We start from the raw sequence: 19,152 nt of genomic DNA on the forward strand, positions 1-19,152 counted from the left end.
AATTTTCAAGAGACCCGACTCTCTTACGCTTCCAATGTACGCAAGCTATCGCAAGCATGTGGGCGCTCAAATTGTGGAGGGAGCAATTGATCCAGAGAATCATCGGGGGCAGGTCTTTGATGGAGGATCGCAGACGCTCTTTAGCGGATGAATTGCCCGCGTACACAATATCAGGTCACCTTCTGGTAAAGAGGGTGTATCCAGGGTCGTTCTTTGATTAAATGGAAGAAATTACAATTGCATTCATCTCTAAGCAACCCTATTGTGAACGAATTTGTTGCATGCCTTGACTGAGATCACGTAATACCTGCACTCGCCGCCAATTTCTTAGGCCAGCGTAATTATTGGAGTGTTGGCAGTTATGGGGCATCCTGGTGTTGATGACCCCATTACCACCTCGCTTAATTTATGTGCCAACTCGCTTAATTCAAGTGTTTGACAACACCACCTCGCCTAATTTGACCACCTGACCCACCTGACCCACACATCCACCTCACTTGAACTACTGAATAAATCATGATCAATCACCTACCACCCTCATACCCTCATAACTCGGATGTCTTGTTCCATCACACTCACAGCCCACACCCGTCCAGTAGGTATACATCTTGATAATCCTCCAAAGTTGCCGATGGAAATCAGATTGTATCCAAATTGTTATTTGAACCAATCCCCTTTCGATCAAGCGTCAGTAACATGGCGCTGTGTGCTCACCAATACTGGCTTCGCATGTATCAAGGGGAGAGCGGTGTCGGTTTGCAATATACAAATCGACTTCACCATATTTCGACCTCGCTTCCAGACCCTACAAACCAACGCCCGTCTCTACTTTTCTTCTTCGGAAAGCAGTTCAAAACACGCGTATTGAGAGCTCTGTATCCCGGCAACGCCATATCAAAGTGTCGAAACTATGGGATTGCAAACATCTGTCTCGATCCAGCCACACAAAATGACGATCACCCAATTCTCATCGCAGATAGCTGTCCTGATTACCCCCAAGTCAAATCGAGAGGCAGAAACACCTGCCATGAGACAATCGATCATCCGGTGGGCTGGATAGATGGGGCTGACCAGCAAAAGCAGCAATATTTGGCTGACCATGCTCTGGCCAGACTATTATCGCTATTCATCGATGTGCTGTGCATATTTGCCCAGGATTGCGGCGGCCTTGACGGAGTGGTAGACATGTTAACAGAGTGGACAGTAATCGGCTCGGCTTCGAGCCTTCCTCGTGCTGTCCGTCCTCGATTGGTCGTCGTCACGAGCGTACCTGGCCATACTTTTGCATCCGCCGCCCTTCAATTCCGTCTGAGGGTTCTTTCCGATGGCAAGTTCTCAGAGTTATTCTCTTCTTTAAATGTAGTCAACGTCTTGGCCTTAGGCAGAACCCCGTCGCGCGAGCATTTCCAAGGGCTGGCACAGGCCCTACAGCACGAAACACATCTGATCCGTGCTGAGAAAGTCAACTCCCACACGCTTTTCTCCCTGATTCACATTGCCGATTTCTTTGATGCAGCACTACGCCAGTTCGCCGTATCGCCACAAACCTTTGATTTTATACAAAGCTCAAGGGAATTATCTCCTGTTTCCCACAGCTTCCAGCAACACATAAGCACTTTTATGGGCTTATGTTCCGAGCACAACATTCCTGCAAGTATGATTTGGGACTTCATCGCCTCGGTGGTCATTTTTGACAGCTTCCCTCCTGACATGCACAGTAAGTTAAGGTTGATTTGATAATTCCCTGGAATCTAACTAGCTGAAAAAAGTGTTCAACCCATCAGACGTTTTCCGAAACTTATACCGTCAATCTTGCGTCCTGGGTGTACATGACTTCGCAAAATCCCAGCAGTTGGATGTCGACTTGGTCACTGCGGACGTCGAGGCCCATATAATCTCCATGTTCTCGCACATGAAGTATGGTGGACAGTCAGCCGCTGCAATCCGACAGAGAAGCTTGGAGCGAAATCTCCAACAGTGGTCAGTATTATCGCATACCTCGATCTGCCTCACGTGTCTACAGAGGAATACGGAACACTGTCTGGAGTGTGGACATGCGATTTGCGACGACTGCCTTGTCGCCTTTGGTGAGCCGACGAAAGGGGTAGAGTGCCGATATGACCTCGTTAGCTGTCCTTTCTGTCAGAAGGAAGTTCATTTCCAGGCCAGACTCTTGCCGCCCACTTGTCGGGTAAGATTCCTTGGCATTGATGGAGGCGGTTCGAGAGGTATTGTCTCTTTGGCATTCATGGAAGAGCTGGAAAAGACGCTTGACCTGCCATATCCACTGCAGGAGCACTTTGATTATGGCATCGGGACGAGTTCAGGTAAGGTTGGCTTCTTAATCTAGCTCTGGACTAACAGCCCCAATAGGCGGCGTTGCAACCATTGGGTTTTTTGCTAAGCACTGGACACCAAAACAATGTCTCGCTTTCTTCCTCAAGTTTGCGAGGATAATTTTTCCGCCAAAGCGCGGTTGCAGGTTTTCAATTTGTGCTATAATCAGACGTATTTTTGCGTTCTATCTTGCAAATGGCGGGTACGACGCAGCCGTTTTAGAAGAGGCTCTCAAAGAAGCATTAGGATTAGGCCGGGTGTTTGAATCAGCAAAATCAAGGCCAGCCGGAATGAAATTTGCGGTTACGGCGACGACGATATCGGACGCCACGTTATGCCTGATCTCTAATTATAATGGCAACGGTCCTCCTAGCAGAGATTCAAGTAAGTTGACACCTTTCACCTCATACCGAAACTAATACGATAGGGTATAAACACCTTCGTGCTCAAAAGACGACAGACGAGATGCTACTCTGGGAAGCGTAAGCTACCTTGGCCGTGTACCAATACTCGCTAACGATGGTCAGAGCGAGGTGTACAACCGCTGCCCCAACGTGAGGGTTATAATTCGCCATTGGAGACCGGTGCTGACTGAGTTAGTTACTTTACGCCAAAGTATCTCGAGTCATTTGGTACGTTCCAAGACGGCGGGTTGAAATATAACAACCCTGTCCGGCCAGGCCTGCGTGAAGTTCGCCGAATTTGGGGCGATGTAGGTTGCGATCTGGTGCTTTCGATTGGGACGGGATATCAGCAAAAGCTCTTATCGCCAGTGGCTTCGAACGTCCGAAACCTGCTACAGGACGGCGCCTTAGCTCGAGTCTATCGAGCTTCTATGCAGTCATTATCACTCAACGGCCAACTTAGCTGGGAAGATCACTGGCATGGCCTTGATGAAGAAGAAAAAAAACGGCACTTCCGGCTCAATTTGCCCCTTGTAGGCCAGGAACCTAGGATTGACGATGTCGACAAGATGCAATATCTCCGTGATCAGATCTACCATCACTTAGGTGATATGGAGGGTATTGCTAGGGCATTTAAAGCAGCGTCCTTTTTCTTTCAACTCAACGGGCCTCTGGTATTCGAAGGTGGGCAGTACATATGCCACGGTTCGATCCTATCCCGGAGCCCGGACAGTCGTGCCCTCGTGCAGAGTCTCAGAACGAGCTACCCTTTTGCACAGTTCCTACATCAGGAATCTTCACTTGGCATCCTAGCCCCGAACGATCTCTGCGAATTGTGTGGACGATTCCAGAAGCTGATCAAATTCCACATACGCCATCCCTCGGATCGAGTCAACATCCAATTTTCGTTTAGCAGATTATTCCGTCGGAGTATCAGTGGGTGCCCGCAGCCAATGGAATGGTTCGTCAACCGGCAGAGATTGAGAGCCAAATTTGGTTCGCCTGACCATAGGAGCAGAAATGAGCGAGCTCAAAATCCGACCTGTAATTGTGAGCTCCTGCGTTATCTTGACAGACCTGTCAAGCTTTCGGAAAATAAGCGGCCCCTCGGCGTCCAAACGAGAACACAGAACAAGAGGCGGCGTTTACGATGAAGGGAGGCCGATGCAGCGAATCTGATCTTTAGAAGCTAGACACAAACCAATCAATTCTTTATTACTTGACTCTCTTACGATGACTGTCTTCCATTCCGTGAAATATTCACAAAAATGGTCTCCATCTGCCCAACCGCCCCGGCAAGCCCTAAAACCCGCCCAAAAATGAACAACAAACACAGGACCGGGGTTTATCAAGCCATAAAACTCTCTAGCGCGTCACAAATGCTTATTTTCTGGTGTCGAAAGATACCAATCCTGGCATCTCATCCTGAACATGGCGTAATCTCTGTACGATATGAGAAAAGCCAGGTTCGTCATCCGAATCTGCAAATGGTTCTTGAAGGGCTGGGTAGACTTTGCGCAGGCAGCGTTCGAGCACTGCGAAAGCATCCAGATCTTGGGCCGGAAACAAACCAACAAACATTAGAACGCCCTTCAAGTCATGAATTTGCCCAAAATGAAGCCGTGCAGTACCGAAGCAATGCTCCTTTGGCAACCTTTTGTGCGAGGCGAGGAAAACCGTACCGGAAGGCGCAAAGCGTGACCCGTAAGCTTCCAGGAACCTCGCTATGACCAAGAAAATATGGCCTTCGCCATTCTTGAATTTTCGCTCCACAGCTTCATGTGTTTCAAGACCGAGTCTCGTAACCATCTTGACAGCTGTTACCAGACTGAGCCAAAGACTTTCCAGAACCTCGTCCAAAATTCCGGCGTCCGCCCTCATCCGTTCAAATTTGCTCCGGGACAGGGAGATCGCCATTTGAGTGAGATGGTACGGTGGCGCTACAAAATCATGGATGATGGCAGCGGGAAGTGACTTTAGCCATACCGTCCGTAGTCGTCGATGGGCGCTGGATGCATTCCTGACTGCCTCTATTACCGATGGTACTTGCGTGAGCTTTCGTCGATGTCGTCTTGCCGTGTTCGTGAAATGATAGACCTGCTCGCAAGAGCTGAGGTAGCAGTAGGGAGTTCTTCCAGCAATCCATGCGTCAATATCATCTGATATTCCGAATAAAGATCCGTAGCAATATGCGGGAGGGTTGATGTACTCAGACGGAAAGTCATATGCTGGAGGAGATCCATGCGCAGCGTAGGATTCGTAGTCGTGGTGACAACGCTCGGTAGATGAAGTCTGATTCATGATGGAGGATGGAAGAGTGTAATATGGAGAATAGATTTGAAGTGAAGAGGGGGAAATGGTTGACAGAGGGAGCGAAGCTCGTCCCTTTATATCTTTGGAGCTCATGTGAGCCACGGATTTAGACTGCCTACGTGTCCGAATTATTAATGCAGCCATCATGTTCGAGACAGCATGGTGGGTGTCTCGACCAGCTCCTCAGGGGCTTAAAGCTGCGCCTTCAGCAAGATGCTCTGAAGTGGAGTTGATATCTCTAGGAATTCCCTTCCTTCCGACCGGGTTACTGTTTTGGATATGCCAGCCCGTTTCTATTTTGGAAAGTAGCTGATAATCGGGGAGCTTCCATTGCAGATACGAGAATCGCCAGTCACCTTCGGGTTTTCCAAGGCACAAATAACATGTGGGTGCCCAACGATCCCGGCAGTTCTATGTCAATCCCAACAGAATATGGTCTGTTCGGCGGTATGAGATCGTCTCGAACGCATAGCTGCGAATGGAAAAGGGAGCAGCAGTGGAGCAGCCCAGAATATAAGCAGTCGCCCAAAAAAGTAAGGCAGACTTGCCAGCGAGGACCATGAGGGATATGGACATGCACGAACGCTAGGTGAATATCCTGCTCCTGTGCTTCGCTTATCCTCTCTCGCATCGGCCTGCAATTTGACCTGCCAGATTCAGAATCAAACAACGACTACCACAAATGAGCCACCCCATTGTAAGTTCAGTACCTAGAAATTGACATAAGGTGGCTGTCGAAAGACTGTCACTCAAATTCCAAAGGCTACGAGTGAACTTCCTAAAGCACACAAGCGTTAGGCACCATCAGATATCCATACTAAGTGCGCGTAAAAACTAGTAGAACCGATTGCATGCAGAACCAAAGCAAACAGTACTCGGACCAACCAGCACTGACAGAACCCTCAGCCGGTGATTTACTGAGCTTGCATCTTATAAGCCGACAAAGTCTCCAGTCAAAAGCTAGAGTCTCTATATCTACGTTTTCCTCACTTCTGACTAGTTACTCCAAAGCTCATATATTGTTTTTAAGAGTTGATAGGAAACCTCAATAGATGCATCGAAGGATTTGAAGAGATAAGCTCATAGCTAAAAGGTTAGGATGTAAGAAAGGCCCCAGGTGGGCGGGGAGCATTTCAATTTAGATTTCTGGTTAGTTCATCCCAGGGTCATGTTGCAGATCACGCACTGTTTTCCAAAGCCACATCGTGGAAAGAGTTCTATTTGAATGAAGCCAAAGCCATACATTCCACGAATGAACGCCAGGTCTCTTTCTTTTCCACCGATATCGAAAATTGATATGGTCGTACTTCACTCCACAGAACCCGACCTGTACATACTCAGGCTTTCAATCGTGTCCCAGCGAGCATACTCTATAAATGGAATCATGACCGTTGGCGACACATACTTCAAGAAGTTGTTCTATGAGGCTGTTAACTCTTTCCCGCCATAATCACATGATACCATAGAAGAAGACCCGAGTAAGCTAAGAAAAGCTTGTCTTCTCGAAAGTCGAGCTCTCAGGCAGATCTATCCCAGCTTAGAGCTCTCTTGGTTTTCATAACATAAAGTTTCTGTCAATTTCCTTGTGCCACCTTCACTTGTTGATGTTTGGAAGTAAGGCAAGCTCTCCAGCTACGCGTCTAAGTCGAAGCAGCAAGATGCACTAGTGCTTAGGTGGTGTAGGACCATCTAGATTCTGAGGGTCTCACAACTTGTTTGCACTAATCACATACTGGTACCAACAAATCATTGGGACTAAGAATTGAATGGTACCATAAATTAAATGGTACCAATAAGTCCTTGGTACTAATAATCCGTTGGTACCATAAATTAAATGGTACCAATAAGTCCCTGGTACCAAGAATTGAATGGTACTATAGATTAAATGGTACTAATAAGTCCCTGGTACCAAGAATTGAATGGTACTATAGATTAAATGGCACCAGCAAGTCGTTGGTACTAATAATCTGTTGGTGCCATAGATTAAATGGCACCAGCAAGTCGTTGGTACTAATAATCTGTTGGTGCCATAGATTAAATGGCACCAGCAAGTCGTTGGTACTAATAATCTGTAGGTGCCATAGATTAATAGTACCAGCAAGTTATTAGTACCAATAATCTGTTGGTACTATATATTAAAGAGTAAACTTGAAACTTTGGCGTATCAACTATAACTAGAGCGTCTTCACCGCTTGATTCCGTCCTTACTTTACTCATCCTTTACTCCTCTTTCCTTTGCCGACGATATCGTCACTTACTTACCTCCTCTCTCGTACGGTGATTTCGTCATCGTCAGCCAGCAGCCAGCTGCCAGCATCACCAACTTAACCCAGTCCAACCTCCGCCTCCCAGCTACCGACTCCCGCTCCCACGAAAAACTCGTTACATTTCTGCTCCTTAGTTGTTTAAACGTTTTCCACACCCATCATCCGGATCAGTAAAAAGACAAAACGTCAAGTCCCCGATCAGGTCCTCCAAAGCAACCCCTTGTCTTTCCACCCTCTTGGAAGGCATACACTGGCGATCAGGCTATATATCTGGTTTGAAGTGCTGCCACTACTCAGGATTCTTGACTTTGAATCTTAGAACGACTGAGTTGGGACACTAGAGAACTCACACCAGCCCTCTGATCCCTAAAATTACTAGAGAGTCGCGAACCCTCTTCCTCCCGTAAGGTTGACCTACTCGTTCAAACCTCAAATGTCAGAACACAACGGCCAAAGCAGTCTGGGACTTCAACACCACGATCGACACGATATACGCACTCCACCACACCAACTTAGGTAACGTAGATGATCAGTTTACAAATTGCGTAAGGAGCTGGGTTGATTTAAGGCTTAAAGCAATAATAACAGCTGTAGGTTCTCTTTGGTTGTTTACGGGAAATCTTCTTATTCAAGAAATCTAAGCTATTTTTTTAACCACTAGCAACCAATGGAGAAACTGTATCTGAATCTGAAGTCTTTAAACTTAGACTTTCAATAGTATCCCAACCTGCATAGTGAATGAATGGAATCATAACACTTGGCGATACGTGCGTTAAAAAGCGATGCTAGAACAAAATCGATAAGTGGAGTCAAGGCAGCAAGAAGACCTCTTACTTTTTGAACTTCCTTTAATGTTCCCCAGGAGGTGACCTCTAGAAAGTTCGATGCCTCTGGTGACCATCGGTCAGGGTGCTTCAAAACAAACTTCTCATCCTCCTCAGGAGGAATGCCATTCTGCATCATTTCGATGGCGACGACCCCAAGAGAACGTGCCGCAGCAGATTCTGTGGTCCTACATTCATCAAAGTGGGCTTGAGCATCATTCATCAGACCCGGTATAGATACTGTGATCGCGGGAGACGCACCTATCTTTACACACCCATCTGGTGAGAATAATATCCTGGAGCTATCGAGTTTGTTATGAGACATACCAAATCTAGATAAGTGCTGCATGCCTTCAAAGACCTAGATACTTTAGTGGTTGAGTTTCTGAAAAAAAATCGACGACGTACCAGACGGCAAGTCGCAGACACGTGCAATTCCTCGAGAGGTAGTGGGATGGCGATCACTTGCTTAAGAGTAGCAGCTGTATAGTCTGTAATGACGAAAAAAACGCCCCGAAAGCGATAAACCTCCAAAATTGCGAGTAGATTCTCATGCTGGCATTTTCTCAGCTCCATAAAGCTATCGGACAGAAGCTCTTTAATGACGACCACACGCACTGGAACCTTTCGGGTATATGCTACTGTGACTTGGCCGCCGCGTTCAAGATGACGAAGAGATATATATGAGTTCCACGGACTCTCTACTCGAACGGGAGGAAGCTGAACTACTTCGGAGGTCTTGATGTTCGTTTTCGGCGTAGGTTTCTCTAGAACCACATCGGGAGGATTAATCCTTATCGGCAGTCGAAATGGGAGTTCGGTGGGTTGTTCCTTCTCCGGAGAAGATTCAATTCGCTGCTCCTCTTTCTCTAATAGACGGATTCTTTCGATATCTCTACCTCCTGGGAATCGGGTACGTCGGTTAGGGTTGGATCTCTTACTAGCATCAGTTTCCTCCAACAGACCATGGTCATTGCCTGGAAACCGTGTTTTTCGACTGAACTTCAAATCCATGGTTGATGGCGTTGGTGAATTGCACTGCAGGCACTTTGCGGTATGTATTCAAGTGGTGAGCACTTTCGCCTAACTCTCACGCCCTGTGACCATCATATCACCTCGCTTAACCGCCCTTGACCACCACCCCTCCACATACGAGGGGTTGATCATTGCACCACCTCGCGTATTTTTGACTACCTCATGCTCGCCAAATGCGAAGGGCTGATTACTCAGGGAGTAACATGCATGCATCACAAATGATATAGAAGGGGAATGCTACCATAAATGCCTTGGTTAACGCCTTTGCAAAGTTTGCAGCTGCAGCACTGAATTTATACCTGCCCCGCAGTATCCAAATCCACCGCCAACCCGACATGGAAACCTCAAGTGCGGAAACTCTCGCCGCCATAGAGCAGAGGATTGCAAGTGATAAGATTGCCAACTTCAAGGGCGCCGCTCGAGTATCGATTCAGCATCTGGAATTTCCACACCCAACTCGTCCGATCGATAGGAAGGCCATTCGGCAGTTGATCAGAGAATTTGATGGCGAAGGATGCATTCGAGAGGAAGCGAGTCATCGTATTCCTGTCGTTATCGATGACTCGATACTGCAGGCTGCACTCGAGAGGCTTTCTCTGACAGCTGAAACCTTCAGATCGAAAGCGGACCACCCACCTTTTCTAGAACTAGGAAGCGGGGTGAAACTAGAGTGTCTTCATGGGCAACACCGAGTTCTGGCAGCAAAGGAGCATCTTGCCGCATCGCAATTGTGGTGGGTAGTTGACATCTATGGGACCGGTAGCTGCACCTGTTCTGACAAGTAACCAAGCTGACCAGTGCCCAGATCTCAACAAAGATACCAAGCAAGCGCTTCGCGAGGGTTATTCCTACTCAGCAAAATATACATCCGGCGAGTTGTTTCGCCACATGCGCCTCTGCCATTACGATAATGATCCTTTGGGAGTACAACGTTGGCGGGGAAGGTTTAGCTCTTCTCAAGACACGTTTTTAGAGCAGCTTCTCAAGCGACCTATACTAGTTGAGGCTTTAGATTCTATTCTTCATATCCAAGGTGTCTGGAGAGATTTTTATGTCGGATCTCTTGACGTCATCTTATTCCCAAAGTGTGACGAAGTCAGTTTCGTCAATTTCTACAATGGCTGGTCTAACTTGGTATAGGAAATTGCTCATTATATCAACTCCATCAAAGCTATCCTAGCCCGTATTTTCAACGGCGATATGACAACAATGATGCGTACCGATCCCATGACAATAGAATCCATACAGTCGAGGTGTCCTGCACTTTCGAAGTCAGACTATGACTTTATCGAAGAGAACATGGAGTCTGGCGAACTTTTTCCAGAGCTCATCGATCCCGTAAAGAGGGCTGATATCACTCGGAATCTACTCAACAATGAGGAGCTGATACCAAGTCTCTATACGTTGGTCAAAGACATCAGGTACTTGAAGCAGCCATCCAAACACTTGTCCAGGCTCCTACCTGCGTCCCGTAAGAAAAGTCTTCGCCAGCGGTGGTTTCATCTTTTCAGTGGTACTGGATCGAGTGGTGGTGGGATCGCAATGCAACAGCGGGTACTGGGTCCGTACACAACTGGAGGTCCGGATTCATTTGATGTCCGTTATCAGCAGCTGTGGCTTTGCTCCTATAGGGTATGCAAATACCCAAATGCGTATGGCCGGCTGCATTTAGCGGAGCTTGCTCGCCGATTAGGATTTTCGACTCCAAAGATCGAGTTCGAATTGACTCAGGACCCTGCGCAAGCTGTGATTAAGAACGCACTTCGGGACGTCTTCCACACCCTGCGGCCGAACGAAAAGTTCAACTTCGATGCTAACAAAGCAAACCCTATCGTGGCCTCATTCAAGGAATATATCAACAGCCAAGAGTCAATAAACGCGAAGTCGGTACTCCCCCCAATTACCGTCACCGGAAAAGGCGCTCCGCTGTCTTGCAGATGTGGTCAAAGCAAATTGGATACTCGGGATCTCGCACACCTTTTTCTGGACAAGATACACGCTCCCCTATCCAAATATCAAAGGCACGGAGATGAAATTAGTTCATTTTATGTTAAGCGTTCACGACATATTGCGTTCTTTGGTGCGATAGACCTCACAGAAAATCGGGAAGGTCCGTCAACGCATCTAGTGTCTACTCCTTCATCTTTAGATCGCCGACAACCAGACGCATTTCGACCTGCTGTCGAAATGACCAGTTCCATCCCTTCTACAAGTCGTCAAGCTCGTAGCCCAGATGAAGGGATTGAGAGCAACCAAGTTGTGTTATTCCAGGAACCGGCGGTTAAATTTATAGAGAAGGGCGTTCTTCTTCGAGAAGTTCCATTCAGAAAGGAAGATGTTAATCGCCAGGCTAAGGAGTATGCCGATCAAGGCAGGAAATTGTTCCTGGAACAAGGCCCGTACTTTACCTGGCAGGATTGTTTTGATATACTCACAAGGACGAAAAAATCGGCTGTCACTGTAACTACGGTTGTTGAGTCGCTAGCGGGGAAGAGACGCCGGGGTGAAGACTTGCCTACACGGCTCCAGCCTGCAACAAAGGAGGCTTTCGACTTTGAGATGAACGAGGATGAGGACGAGGAGGAGGAGTTGTAATCTAGTAATGAAATAACACCAAACTCTCTGCTACTCGCTATGAAAGAGTGACAGGACCAATATCCACCCAATCTTGAATCTCCTAGCGATCTCTACCCATCCACAGATTGCAGAACTTTTCCGGCAGTTATGCCCCTCAACAACGGCAGTTCCTCGTTGGCTCACGATAATCAACGATTCTAACATGGAGGTCTACGCAAGGATAATGAAGCATATAATGTACCATTGCAATACCAGGGACTTTCTTGGGGCATGCAGCGCTTCCAGGGCCACAATGTCAAATCTACTACCATCAAGAAGACCCAATTAGATTCCTTTCCACTCATTGTGACCACGTCAGCAATTACATGCTCAGGCCTAGCTATAATTAGCGCTGGCGCTTCTACAAGGAGCTAAGAAGTGGGAGTGTGCATTCGTCTCGTAACTATGGCATATGGTGCTAAGGGATAGCGGGTACAATGGCCGAGATAGGGACATACATGATGCTACTTTGCACCGTTAGTGAGACGGATTTGGTGGTGGAGGAGACTACATACCACTTTCTACTAGCTATGATGCATCGAAGCAAGGCTGAGGCTACCGGGAACCCATACAGGAGAGGTACAGATGACTCGGTCTAGAACGAACAACTAGCCTTCAGGTTATCGAAGCAGAACACGAGGACTATAGAGTATGCCCGACATAATATAACCATCTTCAACAATTCTGGGAATTTGGAGAACCGACGGGGTCTTGTTTGATTTCAGGTAATGGATCAAAGTGTTGGTGGCTTGGCACCCTTCGAGCTAGAAAACTCTGGGGCATTGTTTACTCGCTTAATGAGTGTCCGCTAGCTCAACAGTTCTCATGGACCACGGGAGGGTCGAGATCACCAGATGACCAGCATAGAACTGTTCTTGTTGCAGCCGGCATAAGTTCCATTGGAAGGTAAGTTGCTTTTTTCAAGATGTATACCAGCTATCTAATCCTGCGTCGTATCCATGAACATATGCTGGCGAGGTATGATATGATACACACAAGTTCTCCTACGTAGTATTTGCCAGTTCATTGAATCCCTGACTACAGGGCCGACGAAGCACTCCTAATTCTCTGTCCAAACTTTGGATACGTGTCCTCTGACTCCGCCTGTAGATCAGAAAACTGTTCACCCCAATGACTATGGACCGAATGAGCCAGAGCGCAGCTGTCCCAAAGTGTAGCTATCTCTATTAGCATACATTAGACGCCATCCATCCAGGAAACACTCACCCATAGGGCCAGAATCCAATTGATTCGATGCGACCCGAGAAAGGAAAGACAGGTGGCACTAACACATCCCAACAGGCTCGGTACAAGTGCCAGAACCAATTGGTAATAACTCGATAAGCTCGTGCTGTAACGCTGAGAGTGCCAGATCAACCACGCATAAAGACTCGAGAGACCAAGGAATTCAACAGCCGAAAACACCAAGCTAATTTTGATTACATGATAGCGGTTATGATACCGTGACAATCTTTCGGTAATGAAGATAGTAGATACAAAGAAGCAAGCTGATACACAAAGGACGATCCAGTGAAGATGGCCGAGAATTACATCGACTTTTTTGACCCATGATTCGGGCTGGGATGTAGATCGAATGCGCATTCCCCGGAGAAATTTCCAAATAAATACCGCCTAGGTCTCGTCAGTATATAGTCTATGACTGCAAGTAAATTCTTACGTGTTGCATAAGCAGAACTCTCCCAGATAGAAGAAGCAATACTTCAATCCATTTCTCGTCATAAGAAATTGAAAAAACCAACAGAGAGATGCTCAATCCCATGATAGCAGTGGATGTGACAGCGGTAATGAGGATACTAAAGATATATTTCCAAGTTGGAGGGTGGTATTTGCGATGTTCCTTGTACTGGTGCCATTCGAAATGTGAAAAAAATGCGATGGCGATGATGACCACAGCTATGATAAATGATGACGCTAGGATGGAGATAGTGCGTGGCATATACATGATGATTGTAGAAGTGTCGACCAAGCCATCTGGACGAAGGGGAGGGAGGGACTGACCTGGCTTATATGAGGGTCGGAGTGTGGATTCTCGATCCTCATACATTGACAAGGAGGGCTTATGGGTAGGCTATGCTAGTTTATCTGGGTGCCCAATTCTTTATGGCCTAGAGGATCGCCCTTGACACCCAATTACCACGAAGTTATGACTGCTGCTGGAGCTGGTGAGACACGTCAACCCAGTTTGCCAGAATAGTCTATGAAGGCGCTGATGACTGTCGATCAGCTCACAAGAGTGGCGGAATTTGAGACCAAATCCCAGAATTGTTCATCAACCGCACAGATTTTGAGCATTTTCACTATCGTTAAAGAAATCCATCACTACTCAACAGCTATTCTGCTCCTGAACAGAATACTACGTAACATTCTTTGATTTCTGATTGGTATGTGGCTGAAATCATCAAATTCAACCTGAAATCCGCCGTAATCTCAACTTGAATAGTCACAAGTACGAGCATGGCTGCTCTGAGAGGCATTAGAATAGCTACAGCCGAGCTTGAGGGGCATGTGACACGTGATCGGGTATTTTAAGCGATTTCTTCGGTGTGAGGACATATCTGTTACAATTTCGTATCAAGGCAGGAGTCATGGTTGCGGAGAAGTTCCTAGTGTCTTGTAAACAGCACTACGATCCACTGAGCTGCAGAAGCACTACTGCGGCACCAAAGGTAAAGTGACGCGTACCAACCCCTACGAGCAACCTGGTTGTACATGTCAAGTGTTGGCTCGCATGTGAAATTCAGCTGCATGATGGAGAAGGTGGATATCTGGTCCAAAATCTACCTCATACGGACCCAAGGCCCGACCTCGTACGATGTTGTGCTAGATTTCAGTTTCAACTCCAAGTGTCACTGGTGCAATCTTGCCATACTGTGATTCCGTCTCAACCAGGTAAAACCCACACGGAAGAGCATCTGCAATTGTCAAGCAAGAAATAGGTCCCTGTCAGGGATATAGGGGCCTTCTGAACAATTTGGTAATATACGGTCTAAGAATAGTGTTCGCTCGACTTTATCCCTGGCTTATACCTGATGCCCATAGGCCGCCCTGCTCTATCGAAGTTGGTATGTTGTGGAGACAGCTTGTTTTGCTGCAGCCAATAGTCGCAACTGCTGAGGGCTTAAAGAATAGTCATCCAGCTTACGGACACGAACAGCAGTCCCTATGATGCCGTTTACCACGGAGTTACCGAACTTGCTAGGGGTTCAGAAGGTGAGCCCCTGTGACCACCCAAGCTGTCTTCTATCCATTCAACATCAGAATTCACCGGGCTAAGAGACTAACGCCTCTATAGATAGCTACAGAGCCCAAAACCCTTGCACCAGTTGTTATCCGGTACCAGGTGTGGAGAACCTCCCTGGGAGCTGCGGGCCATCGGGAATCTAAGGCTTGAATGTGGCCTGTAATACCCAAGTCAGATATTATTTGCACATTCCGCACTAGTTCCTTACGTATCTAGGCAGGGGTACTCTGCTTGAAATTGTACTCATGACTCTCGGCATAATGGTTGTTTCCAGTAGCGAGGTATGCGAGACCGGCTTGGCCAGGGGGGTATCGAGTATAAAAGCAAGATAAGCAGCCAACCATTCTCCATCCTTATTCACTACCATCTAAAATCTTTGATTGACGTTATGAGTTCACAATTCCAGAATACGATCGAGGGGGGGGACGATGTACAAGTTAACCAGGTGTAAGTCACGATCATGTATATTGGCCCCCTCTTCAACAAGGACTAATCTTGCTCTTTGTAGACTGCATGGTCATTCCAGAGAGTCAACTCCACCAGATGTGGCCAACAATCTCGCCCCTGAGTCGGTATGATATATTTTTCATTTCGGGCTTGCTACTTCAGACTGACCGTTATATCAGGCGTCAATACGAGCCCCTTACCTGGGAGAGGATAGTCGAGTCACCCTACTGCGAAGTAAGCTTGCACTAATCGCCCCAATTTATACTCCACTAACATCTGTAGATTTAGATGACAAGTTCCAGAATTGGGCATCACCGCTTTTTGTGGTGAATTCTGTAGGAGGACAACTTGATAACCCCATTACCATTTCTATTGAGATGGCTCGAGTTTATCAACTTATAACACGAGGTTCTATTCGTGAGTTTGCCTATCATATGCTAATAGCTATTCCTAATCTTCTTTCCTCCTTTTCAGAGGTTATAGAACAACTGCAATCAGAAAAGGGACAGTTAGAATACGACAGTTGGAAATTGCAAGTTGAAAACCAGGGTCTGCAACAAAACAACCGGCAATTACCGATAGAGTGGCACGAAATGAAAGGCGAGTATCTTATTCTCCGATAATCTCAACCGACTGTATGCTTACCTAACTGGTATCACAGCCCGTATATGCTTTTTAGAATCAGAGAATGATGGATTGAAAGGTCGGTTTCACCATTCACTGGAAGACTCTCATAATACTAAGTCTAGCAGTCAAACACAGTGCCTTAGAAAAGAAGGAAATCGAATGGGAGCGTAAGGTTGCATGCCTGGACAAGAGTAATAGCAATCTGCGGGAACAGTTGGACGCTGTGGAGCGTGGATGTACGTCGCAAGGAGAAGTCACGATTGAGACGTGTGCTACACGTAAGATGAAGACAAGGCAGGAGGAAGGGGAAGGCCCGAGCAGAAAAAGGCTCAGGGAAGAATGAAACCGGAGATGTATACGCGTCGTCGTTTTCTTGCTTCTCCCTAATCCTTCCAACTACGATGAAATAGCAAATCACCATCATCAACCTCACATGAGACCAATATTGCACATTGTGGAGGGGCTCGTCCAAGCAACCACATAACAAGAGAGTTAGCACTTAGGAGGGAAAAAGTATGAAGAACGATTTGATCCCTTCTATAGGTTTCAGATCTCTGAAAAATAGAAATCGTTGATTGAAGGGTGGTGAAAAGAATGTATTAGCTATATTTAACAATATTTATTGTTGTTTTCATAGGCGTGTCGTTTGTTTGCAAGATGAGGGGATGCCGACTCTTATATCGAACGAGTGTGCATCCGGTACACTAAAATCATGCCGCCTTGCCACAACATTACATCCACGATCAACCCCGACCCTCGTGATGCTGCACTGATTGAAAACCAGCCCCAAGATGTATCTATCGACTAGAGTCAAACAAGTCTTAGACCAGCCATTATATCTATTAAGTCGTCATCCAAAGTGACCGGATATTCTCTCGCATTCCGCCGGACTTATAAAATGCACATGCCCCTGACACACACACGGAGTGCAGCCCTCCTGAAATGGAAGTACCAAGCCCTGCAAGCTGCTGCCTGCTTGGTACGAGGCAGGAGTATGGCGGGTTACTCGGATCATTGCCACGGTTGTCACCAAAGCACCTGAACTTATCGCAGGGAATACATTATTAGTAAGGACGATTGGCGCTCCCTTGACGGTTTAGCGAAACCGATTCTTAATAAGCTATAATAGCTACCCATCAAGATAATAGAACATTCTAAAGGGAGAGTTGTAGAGATACAATCTATGTTTCTATATACTAGGTGTTTTCCTTCTTTCTTATAAGTAGTATAGGGTATCGCAGACTGATAACAATAAACCTTTATACCTAAAATAATCTCAATCTCGACATCAAGGGCACTGGTGACTCGCAGTCACTGACCGGAAGGGTCAATTCCAAGAGCTAAGATGTATCAGTTCTTACTTAGCGCATTCATCTCTGTCCGCCTGAGCCACTCTCGGTGTGGCCGAAGTGCCGCTGTCTTGATCCACGCGATAGCTCTAGTACATGCACACATCCAAGTCCCGTCCACCCCTGGCTGCCAAAGAGGGACAGTGACGCGTCAAACCATATTCAGACACACCTTCAGTCCAGGGGGACGAGATTAGCAGTGGCGTTTGGCAAGGCAGACTTGGCTCTCAGGAGGACTGTGGTCTCATGGCCTTTGATATAAATACAACGGCTTCTGGACCTCCATTCACTGACTTCACATACTGCACCAGTTACACCAGCTTCGCCAACTCCACCAGCTCCACCAACCTCCCCACCTATTCAACCTCCCACCATGCTGCTCATCACCACCTTACTGCGCAGTGTACTCAGTCAGTAATATACACCTGTTTATTTTGAGAGAAAGCTAATATCCTGTAGCTGCAATCTATCATATACGTTGCACATTCTACGAGGTGTGCAGCGGATGCCGAAAACCGATCTTGACTCTTGATTTTGTATACTTGGTCTGGAATAATAGTCTTTTTGTGGTCCCACAGAATATTGCACCCCCTTCGGAACTTTGGTTCCAGATCCCTATGGACAGTCAAACCACTATCATTGGTGTCCATAGCGCCCCATTTTGCTGCCTCTCAACGGGTGAACAGGCGCGTGTATTAGTCGAAGTGATAACACATCTAGCAAAGACTACTGAGTTTTCAAATGCTCATATATGGCTACTGCCTCATCCTGTTCATAAAACCACCACAAGCAATCAAGATGAGAAGTTCGACGGTGTTATCGTATCCCTTAAGTATAAACGGCATCGGGTCAGTCTTTTGGCAACAACCTTTACTTGTTCACAGCATGAGTAAGTGAACCGGCAGTCTCTAATCACTGTCTCTTTTAATAATTTTGTCTTAGGGAATTTATCTTATCTCCTGATTTAGGAAAGTTCTTGTCACAGATACTTGTTGATTCTGGTGGGCCGCCTGCCTAGCGATCCAAAGGGGGCTCCCGAAGACTTTCGTCAGATGCTGCAGCTCCTAGAATAACAGCGCTGACTATCGACGGACGACATAGAACAAAGGGGTGTCGTTGCTTGGTTTTTTCATGTAATACCACAAGTCACTTCTTACAAACCGTAAACTTGACACCTCCTTCGTGATTCTGTAAGCGATCTTTATTAACGTGATCGATCGGATATAGTCAGGGATAGGCCGAGTCGCTATATATGAATCAAGCACGCCTCGCGCCAGGATACGACTGGCTCTGTCTATATTTTATAGCCTTCGCGATGGTGATATACACTTACTAAGATGAGTGGCGGACAATCAGTGCTACCACGTGTCTAGAATATCCCTGACACATGACCCCTCACTACGCACGTGGCCGTGAATTATGAAAAAACTCCTTGAATTGAATGAACGCGAATCAGATTCTTTTAAATTCAACGATCTGAATGAAAATCTGGCTCTTCAAAGTCGTCAATTTCATGAACTTTATAGTAAAATTAGACTGAACTAAACTAAATTGAGCTAAAAAGGTGCCGAAATAAACTCCCCGGACTAATTGCAACACCCTTCAAAATATTCATGAAGAGCTTGAATTAGCTACCGTAGTTCAGTCTAAATAAAATTCATTTCAAGACTT

The 19,152-nt window shown here is 46.6% G+C and overlaps 5 protein-coding genes across 9 annotated transcripts; 3 read left to right on the plus strand and 2 right to left on the minus strand.

Moving 5' to 3' along the window:
• Nucleotides 1-637: 637 nt before the first annotated feature.
• ONS95_014824 (uncharacterized protein) lies at nucleotides 638-3,965 on the plus strand. The gene is made up of 6 exons (XM_058508500.1): nucleotides 638-1,717; nucleotides 1,770-2,327; nucleotides 2,374-2,721; nucleotides 2,765-2,819; nucleotides 2,865-2,891; nucleotides 2,938-3,965. The coding sequence occupies exons 1-6, from the start codon at nucleotides 697-699 to the stop codon at nucleotides 3,893-3,895; spliced, it is 2,967 nt and encodes a 988-aa protein (XP_058356187.1). The 5' UTR covers nucleotides 638-696; the 3' UTR covers nucleotides 3,896-3,965.
• ONS95_014825 (uncharacterized protein) lies at nucleotides 3,966-5,042 on the minus strand (the record flags this gene model as incomplete). Its single annotated transcript, XM_058508501.1, has 1 exon — nucleotides 3,966-5,042. The coding sequence occupies one exon, from the start codon at nucleotides 5,040-5,042 to the stop codon at nucleotides 4,125-4,127; it is 918 nt and encodes a 305-aa protein (XP_058356188.1). The 3' UTR covers nucleotides 3,966-4,124.
• Nucleotides 5,043-7,925: 2,883 nt separating this feature from the next.
• On the minus strand, nucleotides 7,926-9,199 carry ONS95_014826 (uncharacterized protein). Of its 3 annotated transcripts, XM_058508502.1 has the most exons (4): nucleotides 8,554-9,199; nucleotides 8,407-8,506; nucleotides 8,156-8,333; nucleotides 7,926-8,106 (listed from the first exon to the last, which is right to left on the minus strand). In XM_058508502.1, exons 1-3 carry the CDS (start codon nucleotides 9,157-9,159, stop codon nucleotides 8,281-8,283), a joined length of 759 nt encoding a protein of 252 aa, XP_058356189.1. In that variant the 5' UTR covers nucleotides 9,160-9,199; the 3' UTR covers nucleotides 7,926-8,106; nucleotides 8,156-8,280. The 3 variants fall into 3 exon arrangements, with proteins under 3 accessions (XP_058356189.1, XP_058356190.1, XP_058356191.1); XM_058508503.1 differs by having other exon boundaries at nucleotides 8,156-8,506; XM_058508504.1 differs by having other exon boundaries at nucleotides 7,926-8,506.
• A 131-nt stretch (nucleotides 9,200-9,330) lies between these two features.
• Nucleotides 9,331-12,402, plus strand: ONS95_014827 (uncharacterized protein). 3 transcript variants are annotated; one of them, XM_058508505.1, is made up of 3 exons: nucleotides 9,331-9,939; nucleotides 9,986-10,275; nucleotides 10,321-12,402. In XM_058508505.1, the coding sequence occupies exons 1-3, from the start codon at nucleotides 9,516-9,518 to the stop codon at nucleotides 11,773-11,775; spliced, it is 2,169 nt and encodes a 722-aa protein (XP_058356192.1). In that variant the 5' UTR covers nucleotides 9,331-9,515; the 3' UTR covers nucleotides 11,776-12,402. The 3 variants fall into 3 exon arrangements, with proteins under 3 accessions (XP_058356192.1, XP_058356193.1, XP_058356194.1); XM_058508506.1 differs by having other exon boundaries at nucleotides 9,331-9,913; XM_058508507.1 differs by having other exon boundaries at nucleotides 9,986-12,402.
• Nucleotides 12,403-15,446: 3,044 nt separating this feature from the next.
• ONS95_014828 (uncharacterized protein) lies at nucleotides 15,447-16,519 on the plus strand (the record flags this gene model as incomplete). The annotated part of the gene is made up of 8 exons (XM_058508508.1): nucleotides 15,447-15,505; nucleotides 15,567-15,630; nucleotides 15,685-15,739; nucleotides 15,788-15,922; nucleotides 15,980-16,105; nucleotides 16,167-16,208; nucleotides 16,258-16,368; nucleotides 16,416-16,519. The coding sequence occupies 8 exons, from the start codon at nucleotides 15,447-15,449 to the stop codon at nucleotides 16,517-16,519; spliced, it is 696 nt and encodes a 231-aa protein (XP_058356195.1).
• Nucleotides 16,520-19,152: the final 2,633 nt, after the last annotated feature.

The sequence above is a fragment of the Cadophora gregata genome (assembly GCF_030347475.1).
Source record: "Cadophora gregata isolate MNR1 chromosome Unknown scaffold_9, whole genome shotgun sequence".
NCBI classification, from domain to species: Eukaryota; Fungi; Ascomycota; class Leotiomycetes; order Helotiales; family Ploettnerulaceae; genus Cadophora; species Cadophora gregata.